Below are 21,481 nucleotides of genomic sequence, written 5' to 3' on the forward strand. Positions count from 1 at the left end.
CGCAAGTGTTGCGGAGGTGCTCAACAAACTACAGTGGCACGCGCTACAAGAGAGTCGTTATGCATCACGAAGAAGTTTACTGTTAAAATTCCGAAAAAGTACTTTCCCGGATAAATCGGGTAATATATTACTTTCTCCCACATATGTCTCGTGAAATGGCCGGAACGAGAAAATAAAGAGAAACTAAACTTCATGCGGAGATTTACCGTCAGTCATTCTTCCCAAGAAAGCATGGGAAAGCAAAGGGGGGAAAAGTGGTACCCGAAGTACTCTTTGCCATACAGCGTAAATCTTGCTAAGTGAAGATGCAAGTATAGATGTAGAAGCTACAGTAATAAATCAGCATGCAAATTTCGTACTATTCTATTTAAACGTACAACGTAGGCTTTCACGGGCAGTACTGACTTCATTTGAAACTTCCCGGCTGATAGGCCGTGGTCGATGAACAAAACTTTCTCCTAACATTTCATCTCCGACTGCGGGAGAAATCACCAGGGGAGCGGCGAACTGCAACCAGAACTCGAGGCAGAGCTGAATATATAGGCGGTGTAGAGGGCACTACAGTTCATCACATGACATCGGCTACGAGATTATCCCTGGTAATGCCAACATTCTTAATTGAAACTAATCGATCGTTATTCTTACGGTGCAACGTTGACACCCAAATTTTATCTAATTCTCGCCAAAACCCCACACAAAAAAAGGTGTGATTAAAACCTTGGTAGACAGAGCATGCAAAATTTGTCAACCGACTTATAAGCTCAAACATGTACGGCCGACATTCGAAAAGAATGGTTATTCTAACAAGGAGATAAGGCATTTCGCCCAAGGGAGAGAATCTGTATCAACGAGAAGCAACGGCCGCCCGAGGGAAAGTTTCCCTTTCGTTCATTAGTAAGATTACAGATCGCACTAGAGTGTGTTGAGCAAATATGGCGTGGAAACTATCCTCAGTCCCAACAGGAAGATAAAAGAAAGTTTAAGAGCTCCAAAAGATATACTGAATCCTTTGGCAACACCGGGTGTATATAGAATTCCTTGTAGTTGTGGGCTGGTTTAGATTGATACGTACCACGAAAAGAAGTGATGATTGATACATACCACGAAAAGAAGTGTTAACATCTGTCTGGTTATGTACAAGGGGAACTGTCGCCTGGGACATACGGATAAATCGGCCGTAGCGGTACGTGTTTAGCAAGAGGGTGATCATGAAATAAAATTCAGTGAGACGAGCGTCATATCGAAAACATCGCATTATCAAGCGCACAGTTATGGAGATGCTATTGAAATTTATAAAACCGTAATAATTTCAACAGAAAAGAGGAAAGTGTTAAAATAGATAAAATTTGGGTGTCAACGTAGCACCGTAAGAGTGATGATCGATTGCTTTCAGTCCATCAGCCGACATCTCGCAGCCGACATCATATTGCGGACTGTGGTGCCCTTTACACTGCCCATATATTCGGCGTTCCCTCCAGTTCTGGTAGCAATTCGCCGCTTTACCTCTGAAGATGTTTCCCGCAGTCGGAGATGAAACGTTAGGAGAAAGTTTTACACATCGACAACGGCCTATCGGCCCGGAAGCTGCAAGTTAAGTCTATTTAAACAGTCTAATTATTGCTGAGAAACTCCTATGCGCGTCTACTTTTTAGTGGGTTTCACCAAATGCGACAACTAGTTTGCCTAAGGCTAATTAGTCATATTATATGAAGCGGACTCTTTCATCGGAAGTGCCTACGATGTCTGCTTATTCACACACCTTTCACTGACGATCGTCGTTTGGTAACATCGTCCAAATCACAACCTTCTCTAGCTTTTTGATGAGTTTCTGTTGGTGATAGACAGTAGTAACGTACACGAAACACAATTAGTATAAAAAGCAATATGAACAAAATCCTCTTCACGTAAAAATTGTATCTGATTTCTGCGTTTAGCTGTCATGATCAGTCGGTGCAGGAGACGATCTTATAGTGTATTTTTCTTATGAAAACCAAAGTTTTAGCACATTACTCGGTTATCAGTTTCGGCGATATAAATTGCCATCTTCAGATCCATAAAACCGGGCAGTGATAGTTACATCACACAATGATTTACTCCACTCTGTCACAACAGCAATGTAAAATGTGCAGAAGAAAGTCGAAGCATTACAATAATACGCCAGAAACGTAACCATACTCTAAGGAGACGAATTTCTTGTGCACATTCTACGTTCTTATTGTGACAGAGCGGTGTACATCATTTTATGATAGTACTACCACTGATCAGTTTTATGAACCTGAAGATGGCAGTTTACAGGGTGAGTCAAGAAGCAATTTACAAATTTGGAATGATACAGAAACTTATTGAGATAACTTACAGAATTGGTAATGTGTCAGTTTGCATCAAACAACCTCAAGTTCGATTCACGTAGTACATCAGTACCTCACTGCGCCACCATGAGCGCCAGTGTAGTGCACAGTTAAAAATACTACTTTCACTGGTGCAGAGCTGTGTGTTTTGGTGTCGTGAAATGAACTCTCCAACAACTGTTCGACGTAAATTTCGGACCGAACATGCTAAGGAACCTCCATGTAGGCCTACAATATAAACTTGGCACAACAACTTTGTTGAGACGTGTTGTTCACCACGACGTGATAAATCACCTGCCCTCATGTTGGTGATGATGTCGAACAGGTTAGAGAGAGTTTAGCATGCAGTCCACAAAAATCAACGCGACGTGCGTCTCGCGAGACTGGCATTCCACAAAAGGCTGTTTGGCGAGTACTGCGTAGGCGTTTATACTTATACCATACAGATTCACAATGGCACAGCACATTACTGACTCACGTAAGATTGCTCGTGGAGAATTCCGTGCTGAATCGTCAGCATTTCGTCAAGCATTTCATATCAGCAACATCTGCGGAATATGGGGCAGCGAAAATCTACACGCAACCCTGGAACACGTTCGTGACAACCCCAGAGTTAAGGTGTTTTGTGCACGTTGTAAAATGAACGTGTACGGCCTTTTCTTCTTCATGGAGAAAACTGTCACTAGTATTGTGTATCTGGATATGCTTTACAACTTTTTAATTCCACAGATAGATGAAGATGACTGAGATGGGTGGTTTACTACCAGCAAGACGGTGCACCACCTCGTTTCCTCACGGAAGGTCGAGGTTCCCTCAATAAACGCTTCCCATGACGGTGGATTGGCCGTGAAGGGCCAGTTGCATGGCCACCTCGCTTCCCAGACTTGACAGCACTGGATTTCCTTCTCTGGGCTTTCACTAAAGATCTTATGAATGTTTTCCCCTTGCCAAACAATTTAGCCGACCTGAAAAATCGGATCTATGCTGCGATTGCATAAATTACGCCCGATTTGTTGCAAGGAATGTTGGAAGAAATTGACTATCGGTGAGATGTTTGCCGCATCACAAATGGTAGTCACATCGATTCACAATGACACTTTTATGTGAAACTTGAGGTTGTTTGCTACGAAATGACATACATGCCGATTCTCTAAGTTATCTCCATAAATTTCTATATCATTTCAAATCGTAAAGCCCTTTCTGACTCGCCCTGTAGAATGCCGAAATAGTAATCCACTAATGCGTTAATATAGCGGTCTTGGCAAGCAAAGAAAAGGTTTTCATAAGAAGACTGCAGTACATATTTGATTCCTGTTATTACGCATCAGATATGAGCATAGTAAAAACACATTTTTGTGCCCAAAATATAATATGATACATTTTTAATAATCTTAACTGTTTTGTATCTGATTACCTAAGCATGTCGTCACGACCATCCCAAGAGCTGATCTGATTGTTACTGATGTCCAGATCCAATATACTGTCGTTACGACTGAGACGGGCACAGTCCGGTAAGGTTTGCAATCGATTGTGCTCGAATACGAGGACTGCAGGCTTGCGAATGTCCAGCTGCGGGTAGTCAGTGAGCGAATTATTTGAAGCGACGAGGAATTGGAGATTGTGAAGTTGGCTCAGCGCCGAACCCAGAGTGGTGAGCGCGTTATTCTCGACAGTGAGGAATTCGAGCTGCGGAAGGCCCGAGAAAGCCTCGTGGTCCTCGTCTAGACAACAGATGCCCGCGTCGTCCAGAGCCAGGTCGATGAGTTTCGGCATCGGTGGCAGCTGCCCCGCCAGCCGGCCCAGCCGCGAACCAGACAGCTCCAGCGTCTCCAGGAGCTTCATACCCGCCACGGCCGGGGGCACCGCCTCCAGCCCAGCGTAGCGCAGCGACAGCATTTCCAGAACGGGCATCTGAACGTCAGCATCTGTAACGCACCACCGTACACCGCGTCAGTTAAGAGTGGCGTAAACTGCACGCTGGAGAGGCAGAGAAAGCACAACGTTTATAAAGCAAATGCGTAAAGATGCGGTTGTCCACGGTGTGACAGCGGCTTGCGGCAGTGACAGGAACCCCCACGACGAATAGGGCTGCCTGCTCGCGCATCCGCAGTTTGAGTTTGGGCTGCGAAGCGCGGCTGGTGCGAACGCCGTTGCAGCACTGGTGCACCGCAGCGACGGACCTAGTGCCGTCGCATGATGCCTAGGCAAAGAGAACTGGAACGAGACACTCAGCAGGCAAGGCGGTGCTCGCCGTCTTTTTCTACATCCGAGGTCTGATACTCATCCAGTTCCTCGAGCACGGAAAAACCATGTGACGGGAACCGTGAGACACTGCGTAACCCACCCAAGTTCATCGAGAGCAAACGGCCTGACCTCCTCACGGAGGGAGTGAGTCGGGTCCACGATAACGCGCGTCCACACGTGTTTGTAGTGTCTTGGACGAATGGACTCACCAGGCTTACGACGCACGGCGTACGGACAAACGCCAATCACATGCTTGGAGGCAGATTCTCCTTTCGTTGCTGAAGACCACGTCGTGGCATTCTATCTTCCAAGTGATCCTCTGACAGCACTAGTCGAACCCTGCACGTCGATGCTTGTGGAAGATGGGCTAGAGGTTTGCGTACCCGTAGTCCCGCTACTAATAAAATGGTTCACAACAATTCGTGCTGACACGTCTGGGCTCATAAGCCCTCTTATCTGTGTTATGGTAGCTGTTCGATCTGCCACTGCTGTCTTACTATACGATGATCCTGGGTGGCTCACGTGCATATCCAGAACCTCGTACATGGGTGTGAGAGTTTCACATGATCACTGACACCAGCATCGTTGCGGAACTGACGCAACACGTCCAACTTGTGTGGCAATTCTCTGGAAGAACCGTCCCGTCACCCGGAAGGCCACAGTTTAAACTCTTTCAAAATGGTTCAATTGGCTGTAGGAATCAAAAGTGAGTCTCCGTGGCATGGTTGCCCGCTTGTTTCACACATTTGCACCACACTCAGCCTCCTGTCTGTGAGCATTCACTATCAAAGTTCAAATGGTTCAAATGGCTCTGAGCACTATGGGACTTAACATCTGTGGTCATCAGTCCCCTAGAACTTAGAACTACTTAAACCTAACTAACCTAAGGACATCACACACATCCATGCCCGAGGCAGGATTCGAACCTGCGACCGTAGCAGTCGCGCGCTTCCGGACTGCGCGCCTAGAACCGCTAGACCACCGCGACCGGCACTATCAAAGGGTAGACGCAGCTGGTCCTCTGGTAGCTAAGCCACTACGCTCTCATACGGACGACTATGAAACCATTATTAGTGCATCTATTATACCCCAGGTGGCATATGCTGCCATCAGATGAAAATCAACGTCGTCTTAGCAGGTGTACTAACTTTTTTTCTGGCAGTGTATGTAGTGTCTGGTATTACTAAAACTAGTATTTCAGTGTGTTTTATTCCAACATTTGTTTAGTTGCAGTTGTTAAGGTTGGCCAATTGGTACACAGTTGTACAATTTTTTATCTTATTGCTTGGCGGAATCGCGCGACCACTACAGTCCCAGGTTCGAATCCTGCCTCGGTCATGGATGTGTGTGATGTCCTTAGGTTAGTTAGGTTTAAGTAAAGTTCTATGGGACTGATGACCTCAGATGTTAAGACCCATAGTGCTCAGAGCCATGTGAAGCATTTTTATTGCTTGGCACTATGACAAAATAACGTGTTGGATAAGACACAGAGGCAGTCAGCCAGTGGCAGACATACTGAACAGGATGGAGGGGATATTGAAAGTTTTGCGCGGAACTGATACTGAAAGGATCAGGAGACTTACGTCGGTGGCTCAGGAGAATCCAGACGCATCTGATTGTAAGAACTATGTTAGTTCTGAACTTTGCTCTCTTTCGAGAGTATACCGCAGTCTCGAAGATTTCCGTATGGTGAACTGTTAGACATTTGAGCATTCACTGCGTTCATCTCGCCAGGATATATTTACGCAAGTGGCGTTGTACTCGAGCAGTAAGGTTGTGTAGACGGATACAGGAACAGTTAGGACACTTTTTCGCAAATTTTGAGCGAGATTTTCAGTTTGGCCGGGAAACTGACTGCTGCTGAAGTGGCAGAGATAATTGGTGTCACTGATAAACTACAGCTACTACATGAACAACAGCAGTTTTTGTGTCACCTAGTTTCATTGGTGAAATCCAACTCCAGCTACTTGAATTTAATTAGAACACGGCTACGTGGTCTGCTAGGACTTTATGATCTTGAGATTAACGTAAACTGAGCTGTTTTGCAGGGACGTGTGTTTGGTCTCTATACCAAATCTTTTTTTTGTGTGTGTGTGAAATCTTATGTGACTTAACTGCTAAGGTCATCAGTCCCTAAGCGTACACACTACTTAACCTAAATTATCCTAAGGACAAACACACACACCCATGCCCGGGGGAGGACTCGAACCTCCGCCGGGATCAGCCGCACAGTCCATGACTGCAGCGCCTGAGACCGCTCGGCTAATCCCGCGCGGCTGACCAAATCTGACGAGCCAAATTTCAGGTGAAATCTAATCACACTTTTAAGTTCCCCTCCAAAGAACAATTATAGTTCCAATCAGGCAGCCTGTGTTCAAATCTGAACTTCCACTTTCAATTGCATCTATAGCTTGATCACTGCTAACTAGCTCCCATTCATTAATAACATCCATCCAGAATGAACTTTTCACCCTGCAGCTGGTTTGCGATGATATGAACCTTCCTGGTAAATTAAACCTGTGTGCCAGACCTAGACTCGAGCTTGGGACGTTTACCTTTCGTCGGCAACTGCTCTACAGGCTGAGCTATCCAAGTGCGATTCCCAACCCATGCCCACAGCCTTACTTCTGCCTGTACCTCATCTCCTACCTTCCAGACTTCACAAAAGTTCTCTTGCGAAACTTGGAAGACTAGCACTCATGGAAGAAAGGATATTACGGAGACACGGTTAACCACAGAATGGGGGATGTTCCCAGAATGAATTTTTCACTCTGCAGCAGAGTGTGCGCTGATATGAAGCTTCCTGGCACATCAAGCCACGTGTCCGCTGTATCCTTTCTTCCAGGAGTGCTAGTCATGATAGGAGAACTTCTATGAAGTTTGGTAGGTAGGAGATGAGGTACTGTTAGAAAAAAAGCAGTGAGGCTGGTCGTGAGTCGTGCTTTGGTAGCTCAGACGACAGAGCATTTTCCCGCGAACGGCAAAGGTCCCTCCTTCGAGTTTCGGTCCAGCATACATTTCTAATTTGCCGGGAAGTATCAGCAACGTCACCGTTAGTACTATCCTGATCAACAGTCCTCAAGAATTAAATCACAGTTCTCACTCTGGCAGGCCATTGTCGATTTTATTTTTACTATCACCTTCCAGCTTATAATCTAAAGAACCGTTCACTGTTCAAAATTTCCTGAGAAATCTAGACACCACTGAATATTTCACATTCACTAACCATATGTTGACGCTGGGGAACGTGCTTTGACTTCGGTGATCATTGCACGATGCGACATCCATGTCACTGGTCTCAAACCTTTTGGGTCAAATTGAAGCAGGCGATAGTGGATCCACAACCGATTACATTGAGATAGGGAACCAATGGTCGGAAATCCGTTTGCATTGTGTTACGGACACAGAAAGTTCACACCACCTAACAACAACGTAGTCAATAGTAACTGATCAAAGCGATGGCTACCAGTCTCAATGGACGTCAGCCCTGTCTCGAGTGAGGACAATCCCCACGCCACTCACATCGTTGACCATCAGCAACGATTCTCTGTCAATGTATGGGCTGGCGTCCTTCAAGATCACGTATTAGGCTCTTACTTGCTGCCTGCCTGTTTGACTGTTCCACGTTACTCGGTGTTCCTGCGAGATGTGCTGCCAAAGTTCTTGGAGACTGTAGGCGTTGTTGTCCGCGAAAGGATTGTGATGTCAACACGACAGTGTACCAGCCCACTCCGATGTTAGGTCAGTGAGCACCTGAAGAACACTTACCCTCATCGTTGGATTGGAAAGAGAGATTGTGTCCCTTGGCCAGGGCCACTGCCGGGTCTCACACTTCTGGAGTTTTTCCTCCGGGGCTACATCAAGACGTTGGTGTATGACACCCCTTAGAAACGTATGAAGTCCTACTTGCTAGGGTCCAAGCTGCCTGTCTCCTGGTACCAGGGATATTTGAGAGAGTGCGGCAGAACTTCATGCATTGAGACTGGCATTCCTCACTTTGAACAGTTTCTATGAGCTATATTGTTGTTATGTGGTGTATGCTTTCATAACACAATAGAATTGGTTGTGGACCAACTATCACCTGTTTCAATTTGACCCAAAAGGTTTGAGACACACAGTATGATATGACGACTGAAGGAGGTGTGGACAAAAAAGTGCTCCATCACTCCTCTTCACATCCAAATATCCAATTATCTGCGTTTTTGCTGGTAATTTTAGGAATCTGACAGTGAGGGGTTCAACCGATAACAGTTAATGGTGAATCACAGACTCTAAGACTTATTACAGAAGTTATTACTCGTTCCAATCCAGTCTAACAAAAGTCAGTTTTAGAAGCTTCCTGTATCGCACAATACAGCATTAATAGCTTCACATTAAAACCTTATGACCGTAAGAACCTTGGGTGAGTGATTAGAACTAATATCTTAGCTAGCGGGGCTGAGCACCGACAACGACCGACTTCTGCTGTCAACTCCCTATTACTCTTCTTAAAAGAAGAATGTGCAGCGAATAGTTAGCCCGAATCAGCCAATGGCAGAAACTGAAGGGCATGAAGAGAATTTTGAAAGTTTAGCTTGAAACTGACATTGGGAGAACGAGCGGACTTCGGTCGAGGGACTGCAGGCAGTGGACTCATATCGGCGCATCTAGTAGGTGCTGAACATCTGTTGTGACGTGGACGTGAAGCAGCCCTGTACTGTGGTCCTGGACGATTTTGTTGTCGTTACATGCACACCATCCATTTTTCAGACACACGTTCAGAGGACCTTTTTCCTCCAATCCCAGTCAGGAATCAGTCCCGGCAGTTTGTCAGTTCTATTTTAGTTCAGCCTTTATAATTCTCAATCTGTGGTGTCCTAAGCAGTAAGCTTGCAAACAATGTCATGAATGTAACACATACATCGACGTGGGAGGATATAGGATCCTCACAAACCCCTGATTTAGTTTTTTTGTAGAAAAACATTGTACGTCCTTTAGCTGCAACAGCAGTGTGATGCGGTGAGCTTTGCACTGTGACACTTTTATTCTTTTTGGGCACATAACTTTACAATTGTCAAATTATCTTTGAAACGAAATGATAGGGATAAAACTTCTCTGGAGTTGGAAGCCTTCATTTCTGCTGAAGTTTCAGTTTTGTTTGTCTTAGAGTTCCTATTGTTGTAATATGTTCCTGCAGTACTTCAAATAACGAAACCTATGTAAAAAAAATTACCCATTGTGGTAGTTGTTGCGATTCCTCTCACTGTCGCTGTTAGTGTTTTTACTGTGGCAGAATCGACACCTTTTTGTCTGATCAGGGAGTTTTCCAGTATAAACTGGAACATAAAGTGAATGAATTGCAAAGCCAAATATTTTGAGTCCGCATTTCCTTACTTTTCTGGGACAGGACTCCGAAGCAGGACTCCGAAGCAGAGGAATTGTTCATGTAGCTGTTAAAGTTTCATCGGGATGTATGCTTCGTCGACAGTTTCCTATCTGAAGTTCCCAAATGTAGTGGAATGCTGCCATATTGTCACTTTTGCTTCTGGCCTTTCTGATTCGTTGGTCATTTAATATCAAGTGTCTTCGCTAGTCTGCTAACTAAAGGTGTAGCTAAGCAGGTAGGATTGCTGAAGCACATGCCAGTTTCTCTCAATATCAGCAGTAATCAAGGGTCCAATGACGGCATGCATTTCCTCAATGGAAACATGGTATTACACTCTAAGACGAAAAAAAACGACGCATCACGAAGCAATTATCCGGATGGGATGGAAATCGGTAGATGTGATCTACATCTACAGACAAACAAATGATTACAGTTTCAGAAAAATTGGATCGTTTATTCAAGAGAAAGAACTTCACAGATTGACCAACTCAATAATTCGTTGGACCACCTCTGTGCCTTATGCAACCAGTTATCCGGCTTGGCACTGACTGATAGACTTGTTGGATGGCCTCCTGAGTGATACCGTGCCAAATGCTGTCCAATACGCGTAGAAATCCCGAGGTGGTTGCAAGGCCCTGTCCATAATGCTTCAAACATTCTCCGTTGGGGAGAGAACTGGCGTCGTTTCTGGCCAATCTAGGATTTGGGAAACACGAATAGAAGGTGTAGAAACTCTCACCGTGTGAGGGCGAGCGTTATCTTCCTGAAATTTAAGGCCAGGTTGGCTTGCCATGAAGGGCAACAAAACTGGGCGTGGAATATCGTCGACGTACCGCTGTGCTGTAAGGGCGCCGCGGATGGCAACCAAAGGGGTCTTGCTGTGAAATGAAATGGTACGTCAGACCATCACTTCTGGTTGCAGGAGCGAATGGCGGTCGTCATTCACGTTTTTATCCCACTGCTGTCTGGAGCGACGCCAGGCATGTCTTCGCTGGTCGTCGGGGTTCATTTCAAAACGGAACTCATCACTGAAGACAATTCTACTCCAGTCACTGAGATTCCAGGCCGAATGTGAGCAACACCACTAAAGAGAGAATTGGCGTACAGAGCAAGGGCCCAGTAAGCTGAGCACCCTGTCTGTCAGCCGCCTGTTGACGGTGCTTGTGGTCACTGATGCACCAACTGATAAACGATAATGATGAATCTGGGGCTCTGAGTGCCTCTCTGACGACTGCTCGTTCGTCTCGTTCTGTCATCCCTCTCGACCGAACGCTTCCTTCTTGACGCTGTCTTCGGCGACGGTTCACCCGTTCCTGCCAACATCATCGAATAGTGACATCGCACCTACTCATATGTCGAGCGATTCGCCAATTACTCCAACCGGCTTCATTCAGCCCGATAACACTGCCTCGCTCAAATGCTGACGTCTGCTTATACTGTTCACACGCCTGTCTGCGAGGCATAGTTATTGTCCAGCTGAGTACATGGTATGAAATTCGCAAAGGCTTTATGCCCCGGTATCGACATATCCCCTGTTCACTATCGTTGCCAACTGTGCGGTGAAGTTGCGTTGCAGGATCACACATTCATCAATCAGCCTCCAAAGTTTACAGTTTTGTATTTTCTGTCGATATCTGTACAAATATCGATTTGTAACCAATTTACGTCAACAGTGATAGTTACACCTTGGGGAAGCAATTCGTAGTACACAACGCCGCCAGAACTGCAATGGTCGTTTGTTCACGAGCCAGTTGATGACGACCAAGCGGAAATGCACATATTGCCACCTGCTGACTTTGTGATTTTGGCTTAGAGCATATGGTACTCATACACCTGATTTTTGAACCGTCCCCATTACATGCAGAAGTCGCACGACGGTACAGTAGTCACAGTTCATCACATTTGGCAGTTCTCGAGTACACATCGTGAAACATTATGGATTAATGCATTGAAATGGTTTTCATCAACCCCCGGAGGTCTTCCTGAACATATAGGATCACTAATGTCACTCCTTAAAACGAGAAAATCAAATTCTTGCCGTGCTCTGCCCAATGGCATTATCCTCATTTTCTCTGCCTCGTGATGGCTGGGTGTTGTGTGCTGTCCTTAGGTTAGTTAGGTTTAAGTAGTTCTAAGTTCTAGGGGACTGATGACCATAGATGTTAAGTCCCATAGTGCTCAGAGCCATTTGAACCATTTTTGAACATGCATTTTTATGAGAGACGGTTACACTGCGATCTCCTGCACCAGTTGGAATTTTTATAATATTGTGTTCTCGACTTCTGCACTGTGGTGGTGGTGTTTCACTCCACTGAGCTCCATCACTACCAATAAAGCAACCAACACTTCCGTAACCTGTTTCATCGATTCTTCACTCCTTTCTTCAGTAGGGATGTTAGAAGACGAGGATTTATTTAGTCTGGCGACCATCGGTTTCTGAACAAAGAGAGCTTCATTTGCTGACCATTCAGAAATTATCGATTCACAATTTTCGAACACTGGCGCTGAGGTAAGGTAACCATGTTTTAGTTCTTACAGGTAATATAGTAGCCATACTGTGAGTAAGGATAAAAGTACTTTCCATAAATTTTCAGCTCATAAACCTTAACTTATGCTCAGAAGGAACGGTTTTAGCACAAAGAATATTCGGTTGTAGCTTTCATAATAGTGTATTAGCTTTCATAGTAATATATTAGACTTTAATGCTGGGTAGAGTACAAGTGCGTCTGAACACACAGTGCGCCGGACAGTCCCAACAATGGACCTCCGCAGCCGACGACCCACGCGTGTGCCAATGGTAACATCACATCAGCAACTACGACTGAAATGGGCACCTGACCATCGGCCCTGGACGTTGGTGCAGTGGCAGAGTGTTGTATGGTCTGATGAATCCCGATTCCTTCTTCATCATGCCAACTGGAGTGTGCGAATCCGCCGTCTTCCATGGGAACCTCTTCTTTGCACCTGTACTGCTGGACGAAAACATGCTGGCATCGAATCCATTACGCTCTGGGGGACATCACGTGAGCTTCCATGGGTCCAGTGGAGCTCGTGCAAGGTACCGTGAGTATCGTACAATGGTTGCAGACGACGTACGCCGCTTCATGACGGTCGTGTTTCCCGATGAAAATGGCATTGCCGGCCGCTGTGGCCGAGCGGTTCTAGGCGATTCAGTCCGGAACCGCGCAGCTGCTGCGGTCGCAGGTTCGAATCCTGCCTCGGGCATGGATGTGTGTGATGTCCTTGGTTTAGTTAGGGTTAAGTAGTTCTAAGTTCTAGGGGACTGATGACCTCGGACGTTAAGTCCCATACTGCTTAGAGTCATTTGAACCATTTGAACAGTGGCATTTTTCAACAAGATAATGCACCATGTCACAAAGCTAGGAGAGTGATGGAGTGGGTCGAGGATCACAGTGGCGAGTTCCAATTCATGTGTTGGCCCCCAACCAGCCAGATCTGAACCCGATAGAACACATGTGGTATGTGATTGAACGTGGCTTCAGAGCTCACCGTTCCCGCCTCTCGACAATTTGCAGGAATTAAGTGACTTGCGTGCAGATGTGGTGCCAACTCCCTCCAGCGACCTACCAAGGTCTCATCGCTTCCATGCCACGACGCGTCGCCCTTATTATCCGGGCCAAAGGTGGACATACCGGATATCAGGTAGGTGGTCACAGTGTTCTGGCTGATCAGTGTTGTTGTATTACTTATTAATGACATGAAATTTTGTGCCGAACCAGGATTCGAACCTGGTCTCCCACTCACCGCAGACAGTCGCTTTAACCCTTTCGGCTATCCGTACATGCCCTCCAGACTGATCCAAACTTCCACATGTCACATTGGCTACATCCCTATACCACAGTCCCCTGCATTCATCACTTAATACTCGCAGCTAAATGTAATTTATCCATTCGTAACACAGATGAGCGAATTTATTTCGAATTAATTTCGGACGTCTGCCAGTCATCATTAATGTCTGTTATCAAGACATACAAGTAAATATTACACTGGCGCCCAAAAATAAAGCAACAAACCTCTGTTTCCCCGTCCTGTGTCTAATTCTTGATATAACCATATAAGCTGTCAACAGATATAATGTTCTGCACGGAAGATGGCATTCCTGTCAACGGACAACCACGCCGACGATGACGTCAGGGTACCTATCAAACGGCGTAGGGTTTGTCGGGAAGTCCCACATCCACAATCGCTGTGTAGATAGCCACAGCCGGTAGAGTACGGCACAGAGAAGATGCATATCGGACTCTGCAGTGGAGGGCCATAGGAAAACAGCCGAAAACTGATGTGGCCAAGGAATTAATGTGAATTGTTCTGTTGTTTCTCGAATGTGGCGACAGCTTATACTGATCCAAAATGAATCCCGAAGATCAGGGCAGGGCCGATCACGTGTGACATCAGAGTGAGAGAACCGTTATTTGGCAGAGTAAGGGCACGACCGTATCGCGTCACCATTGCACAGCAACTAGCATCTGACATCGCAACATCCACTGGACGATTTGTATCGAGGCAAACGGTGTAGAGAAGGCTCCGGGAGAATGGCCTTCACCGTCGGAGACCTGCTCTATATATATGTCTGACTTCATAGAAGGGAACGTCTAGAGTGGAGTTGCCAGCGTGCCACCGGGGCGAACAGTGGGCCAATGTTCTTTTCACGGATGAATACCATATTGGAGTGCCTGTGTTATTCTGGTTACGCATGGTTGACGACATATGGAAGTCTGGGCCTGGCCGCGAGTCGTGCGCGGATAGACAAATGGTAAGGCGACACCTGGCGGCCGGCCGGAGTGACCGAGCGGTTCTAGGCGCTTCAGTCTGGAACCGCGCGACCGCTACGGTCGCAGGTTCGAATCCTGCCTCGAGCATGGATGTGTGTGATGTCCTTAGGTTAGTTAGGTTTAAGTAGTTCTAAGTTCTAGGGGACTGATGACCTCAGAAGTTAAGTCCCATAATGCTCAGAGCCATTTTGAACACCTCGCGATAAGAGGGAAATCCGGGTTCGAGTCCCGGTGCAACACAAATTTTCATTGTCGTCATTCCATCCTACATCTGAAGGTTGTCCTTATTCGCAATTGCGACTTCACTTACTGTATTTCACAGATGAGTTCCATCCTGGTCTGGAGAGTGATTCTGGACGGATTCGCTTCACAGATGAGTCGCGACTTGGTCTGGAGAGTGATTCCGGACGGAATCGCATCTGGAGGGAACGTGGAACACGATTCCGAGACCCAAACATTGTGGAAAGAGATCGATAGCGGAGAGATCCCTAATGGTGTTGGCTGTGATTAAGTTGACCACTGGAACACCTCTTCATCAAATTATATGGGTAAATTGGCAAGGCTTTGCTGTCAGGTATCGCGACGAGATCTTGGGACCTCATGTGCGATTGTTGCGGGGTGCTGTTGGCCCAGTCTTCGTACTAGTGGATGATAATGCTCGACCTCATAGAGCATGAGAGGTTGATGTTTTTTTGTTGAATACATTGAAACTTATTTCTACTAATGAACCCGTTTCAGCGTTGAATACCGGATTACTGAAGTCCCAGAACTTATACTCGTAGCTCCTGGAGCTAAAGTGCTTCAGGCGCGTGACGTTTTCCATCATGTGAAGGCTCACTATGCAGTTACTGCATGCATGACGTGGCCTGCTTGCTCCCCCGATTTGAATCTCATAGAGCATGTCTGGGATGCCTTGGGAGACGGGTTGCATCACATGAGCGTCCACCAACCACTCTCCAAACTTGCGAGCAGCTCTGCAGGCAGAATGGACGTTATGCCTCAACATGATATTGATGACATCGTTCACAGCATGCCCCGTCGTTGTCAGCCTTGTACTACAGCCAGTGGTGGGCACACCTTATACCGAACACATTAATAAGTTGTCGGAATGTGTCTGCAAATCCGTTAAGTTGGAAAAAACGGAGAACATTTTTGTCTTTCGTTACGCATGTCGCAGTTGTTTACGTTCTGTATTCTTTACATTCTTTCTACTGCACTGTCACCTGTTTATTCTGTTTTGTAGCAAAATAAACGCTACTTTGGAAAATTTTCGTTTGTTCTTTAATTTCTGACACCAGCGTACATCCGAGGCGGTTGCAAGACGATAATATCATTTGTCTCGACTTCTTGTAGTCGCGTCCTCACTGGTGTGAGAATACAGAGTAAAGCTGTGAGCATTAAGTGACAAATGTAGGGGACTGGTACAAAGATGCAGGTAGGGTGACAAATGGAAGTTTGAGTCGTTCTGGGAGGCTTGTACAGATAGGCGAAGGGGTTCAGGCGACCGCTCGCTATGAGCAGGAAATCCGGGATCGGGTTACGGTCCAGCACAAATTTTCATGTTACTAATACGTAATATATCTATATCTAACTTAGCTGATGCCAAGATATTTGCAGTCAGCGAATTTATTTAGAAAAATAATTGGTTTGACTTGCACTGATTAATGTTTCGCCCGACGAAAGTTTATTGTATTTCTAAGCTCTACACAAAACATAAAATTAGGTAAACTCATTTTAAGGCATTTTATTGAGAAAATGGAAGTTTGCTGTGCGCAAAACCCAAAACAGGAGCACTAATTGGCATTACGAGAAAAATAAAATCGTTTTCTTAACTTACATACATACCTTCTGGAAATTTTCCTATGTAAGCATATGCAATTCTGAAGTCCTTCATCTTCGGCATCATTCCCAGTTTCAAGTGCGTGCTGTTGTTCTCGTTCCTCCTAAGCGTAAATTTCTCCACACTTGTGTTTCCCAAATACTGGATGTTAGCCAGCGATATCCTGCAGGGTATCTCCATCTTGTTGAATACATTGAAACTTATTTCTACTAATGAACCCGTTTCAGCGTTGAACACCGGATTACTGAAGTCCCAGAACTCATACTCGTAGCTCCTGGAGCTAAACTGCTGCAGGCGCGTGACGTCTTCCATCATGCGAAGGCTCGCTATGCAGTTACTGCACCTGGCGCGTAAGACAGAAACAAGAAAATTACCGCTCTGCGCAGGTTTCACAGAGTACATGTACACTCATTAATACACTTCACATGCTGATATTAAGAATCAGAAGAAAACAAAGGTTTCGAGAAAACTGTAACCTCGATACCGATATTATCTGCGGTTATCTAAATTTTTGGTCTGCTTATGTCTAATGTAACTCCCATATAACTATGCTGTTTGCTATAACATCCATGTAAATGTTTCATCCATTACTTATGTCCACTTGTGTCAGTTTAATTGATCTGTGGATGTAATTTTAAAAGTAATGTTCTGAAAAGGAATGGGAATTTTAAAACTTTACTTGTGACGCTAGTTCATGCAAAGAGAACTTATAATAATGTAAAAGATAGAGGGAAGTCCGTCTGCAAGGAAACTGGTTTGGCAATAATAGAAAAGGTGGATCTGATGAGTTGGATTTTGCGAGGTGCACTCAGCTCTTGTGAGGGCAATTGAGGACCTCTTTGATTGATAGTAGCGGCTTCTCTTTCTGCAAGAGCGGTACTCACTTTGTGGGCTGCACTTTCATGGCTGCATTGTTTCTTGTTTCACATATGTATTTCACTTTCGTTTAGGAAGACATTGGGCTCATATATTGATTATTTCAACCACCTGTGATTAATTTGTTATGATCGATTGTGTGACACTCTGGCTGTAATACTCATAAATGCTCTAGCTGACGTGAGTTTTGACATAGGTGGATGAAAATGAAATGATCGTATGGCACTGTTGACCGGGACGTCTCATTAGGGTTCGGCCGCCAAGTGCAAGTCTTATTTCATCCGGTGCCACACTGGGCGGCTTGCGGCAGATGATAAGGATGAGGATGAAATGATGATAGGGGCAACACTACACGCAATCGGAGAATCTCTCCGACCCGGCCGGGGCAAGCACGTAACCACTCAGCTAAGCAGGCGGAAGCCATAGGTGGATTACCTTGTCTATAAAATGCTGAGAGCGGTCTTTGATCTGTTCTTTTACTGTTGGAATGCTGAGTTTTGCGTGTAAGTACACCATTCTTTCCCAGCACGGGACATTGAGAATCAGTCTGAGACATCTACGCTGCCAGAAAAAGAAATTGTGCACCCTTTTAGAGGTTTACAATTCACTCAAGACTCATTGTTGCAACAGTGCCTATGAAATTATTACATTTACAGATCAGTAGCACAAGCGGTTCTGAGGTACCAGGTATCGACCCATGCTGCAACACCTATATTAAGCCGTGGTGTAGCCTCCACAGGTGGTAGTGCATGTACTGACTCTGGCATCCGGTCAGTCGTCCAGATAGCGAAAACTGTCCGGGGGTACATTATCCTTTTTTTTTTTTTTTTTTTTGGTCATCAGTCTACTGACTGGTTTGATGCGGCCCGCCCGAATTCCTTTCCTGTGCTAACCTCTTCATCTCAGAGTAGCACTTGCAACCTACGTCCTCAATTATTTGCTTGACGTATTCCAATCTCTGTCTTCCTCTACAGTTTTTGCTCTCTACTGCTCCCTCTAGTACCATGGAAGTCATTCCCTCATGTCTTAGCAGATGTCCTATCATCCTGTCCCTTGTCCTTATCAGTGTTTTCCACATATTCCTGCCACGGTGGTCTAGCGGTTCTGGCGCTGCAGTCCGGAACCGCGGGACTGCTACGGTCGCAGGTTCGAATCCTGCCTCGGGCATGGGTGTGTGTGATGTCTTTAGGTTAGTTAGGTTTAAGTAGTTCAAAGTTCTAGGGGACTTATGACCTAAGATGTTGAGTCCCATAGTGCTCAGAGCCAACCACATATTCCTTTCCTCTCCGATTCTGCGTAGAACCTCCTCATTCCTTACCTTATCAGTCCACCTAATTTTCAACAATCGTCTATAGCACCACATCTCAAGTGCTTCGATTCTCTTCTGTTCCGGTTTTCCCACAGCCCATGTTCACTACCATACAATGCTGTACTCCAGACGTACATCCTCAGAAATTTCTTCCTCAAATTAAGGCCGGTATTTGATATTAGTAGACTTCTCTTGGCCAGAAATGCCTTTTTTGCCATAGCGAGTCTGCTTTTGATGTCCTTCTTGCTCCGTCCGTCATTGATTATTTTACTGCCTAGATAGCAGAATTCCTTAACTTCATTGACTTCGTGACCATCAATCCTGATGTTAAGTTTCTCGCTGTTCTCATTTCTACTACTTCTCATTACCTTCGTCTTTCTCCGATTTACTCTCAAACCATACTGTGTACTCATTAGACTGTTCATTCCGTTCAACAGATCATTTAATTCTTCTTCACTTTTACTCAGGATAGCAATGTCATCAGCGAATCGTATCGTTGATATCCTTTCACCTTGTATTTTAATTCCACTCCTGAACCTTTCTTTTATTTCCATCATTGCTTCCTCGATGTACAGATTGAAGAGTAGGGGCGAAAGGCTACAGCCTTGTCTTACACCCTTCTTAATACGAGCACTTCGTTCTTGATCGTCCACTCTTATTATTCCCTCTTGGTTGTTGTACATATTGTATATGACCCGTCTCTCCCTATAGTTTACCCCTACTTTTTTCAGAATGTCGAACAGCTTGCACCATTTTATATTGTCGAACGCTTTTTCCAGGTCGACAAACCCTATGAAAGTGTCTTGAATTTTCTTTAGCCTTGCTTCCATTATTAGCCGTAACGTCAGAATTGCCTCTCTCGTCCCTTTACTTTTCCTAAAGCCAAACTGATCGTCACCTAGCGCATTCTCAATTTTCTTTTCCTTTCTTCTGTATATTATTCTTGTAAGCAGCTTCGATGCATGAGCTGTTAAGCTGATTGTGCGATAATTCTCGCACTTGTCAGTTCTTGTCGTCTTCGGAATTGTGTGGATGATGTTTTTCCGAAAGTCAGATGGTATATCGCCAGACTCATATATTCTACATACCAACGTGAATAGTCGTTTTCTTGCCACTTCCCCCAACGATTTTAGAAATTCTGATGGAATGTTATCTATCCCTTCTGCCTTATTTGACCGTAAGTCCTCCAAAGCTCTTTTAAATTCCGAGTCTAATACTGGATCCCCTGTCTCTTCTAAATCGACTCCTGTTTCTTCTTCTATCACATCAGACAAATCTTCGCCCTCATAGAGGCTTTCAATGTACTCTTTCCACCTATCTGCTCTCTCCTCTGCATTTAACAGTGGAATTCCCGTTGCAGTCTTAATGTTACCACCGTTGCTTTTAATGTCACCAAAGGTTGTTTTGACTTTCCTGTATGCTGAATCTGTCTTTCCGACAGTCATATCTTTTTCGATGTCTTCACATTTTTCCTGCAGCCATTTCGTCTTAGCTTCCCTGCACTTCCTATTTATTTCATTCCTCAGCGACTTGTATTTCTGTATTCCTGATTTTCCCGGAACATGTTTGTACTTCCTCCTTTCATCAATCAACTGAAGTATTTCTTCTGTTACCCATGGTTTCTTCGCAGCTACCTTCTTTGTACCTATGTTTTCCTTCCCAACTTCTGTGATGGCCCTTTTTAGAGATGTCCATTCCTCTTCAACTGTACCGCCTACTGCGCTATTCCTTATTGCTGTATCTATAGCGTTAGAGAACTTCAAACGTATCTCGTCATTCCTTAGTACTTCCGTATCCCACTTCTTTGCGTATTGATTCTTCCTGATTAATGTCTTGAACTTCAGCCTACTCTTCATCACTACTATATTGTGATCTGAGTCTATATCTGCTCCTGGGTACGCCTTACAATCCAGTATCTGATTTCGGAATCTCTGTCTGACCATGATGTAATCTAATTGAAATCTTCCCGTATCTCCCGGCCTTTTCCAAGTATACCTACTCCTCTTGTGATTCTTGAACAGGGTATTCACTATTACTAGCTGAAACTTGTTACACAACTCAATTAGTCTTTCTCCTCTTTCATTCCTTACCCCAAGCCCATATTCTCCTGCAACTTTTTCTTCTACTCCTTCCCCTACAACTGCATTCCAGTCGCCCATGACTATTAGATTTTCGTCCCCCTTTACATACTGCATTACCCTTTCAATATCCTCATACACTTTCTCTATCTGTTCATCTTCAATTTTGCGTCGTCGGCATGTATACCTGAACTATCGTTGTCGGTGTTGGTCTGCTGTCGATTCTGATTAGAACAACCCGGTCACTGAACTGTTCACAGTAACACACCCTCTGCCCTACCTTCCTATTCATAACGAATCCTACACCTGTTATACCATTTTCTGCTGCTGTTGATATTACCGGATACTCATCTGACCAGAAAGCCTTTTCTTCCTTCCACTTCACTTCACTGACCCCTACTATATCTAGATTGAGCCTTTGCATTTCCCTTTTCAGATTTTCTAGTTTCCCTACCACGTTCAAGCTTCTGACATTCCACGCCCCGACTCGTAGAACGTTATCCTTTCGTTGATTATTCAGTCTTTTTCTCATGGTAACCTCCCCCTTGGCAGTCCCCTCCCGGAGATCCGAATGGGGGACTATTCCGCAATATTTTGCCAATGGAGAGATCATCATGACACTTCTTCA

General features: G+C 45.1%; 1 protein-coding gene across 1 annotated transcript in view; it reads right to left on the reverse strand.

Annotated features, from left to right (window-relative positions):
• LOC126457472 (toll-like receptor 2) overlaps positions 1–21,481 on the reverse strand; it is a 143,275-nt gene that overhangs the window by 59,752 nt on the left and 62,042 nt on the right. The window contains exons 2-3 of the mRNA XM_050093764.1: positions 16,596–16,933; positions 3,763–4,273 (exon numbers count right to left, since the gene is read on the reverse strand). Coding sequence (XP_049949721.1) covers positions 3,763–4,273; positions 16,596–16,933 — 849 coding nt within the window. The remainder of the gene's footprint in view (positions 1–3,762; positions 4,274–16,595; positions 16,934–21,481) is intronic.

The sequence above is a fragment of the Schistocerca serialis genome, chromosome 2 (assembly GCF_023864345.2).
Source record: "Schistocerca serialis cubense isolate TAMUIC-IGC-003099 chromosome 2, iqSchSeri2.2, whole genome shotgun sequence".
Taxonomy (NCBI): domain Eukaryota; kingdom Metazoa; phylum Arthropoda; class Insecta; order Orthoptera; family Acrididae; genus Schistocerca; species Schistocerca serialis.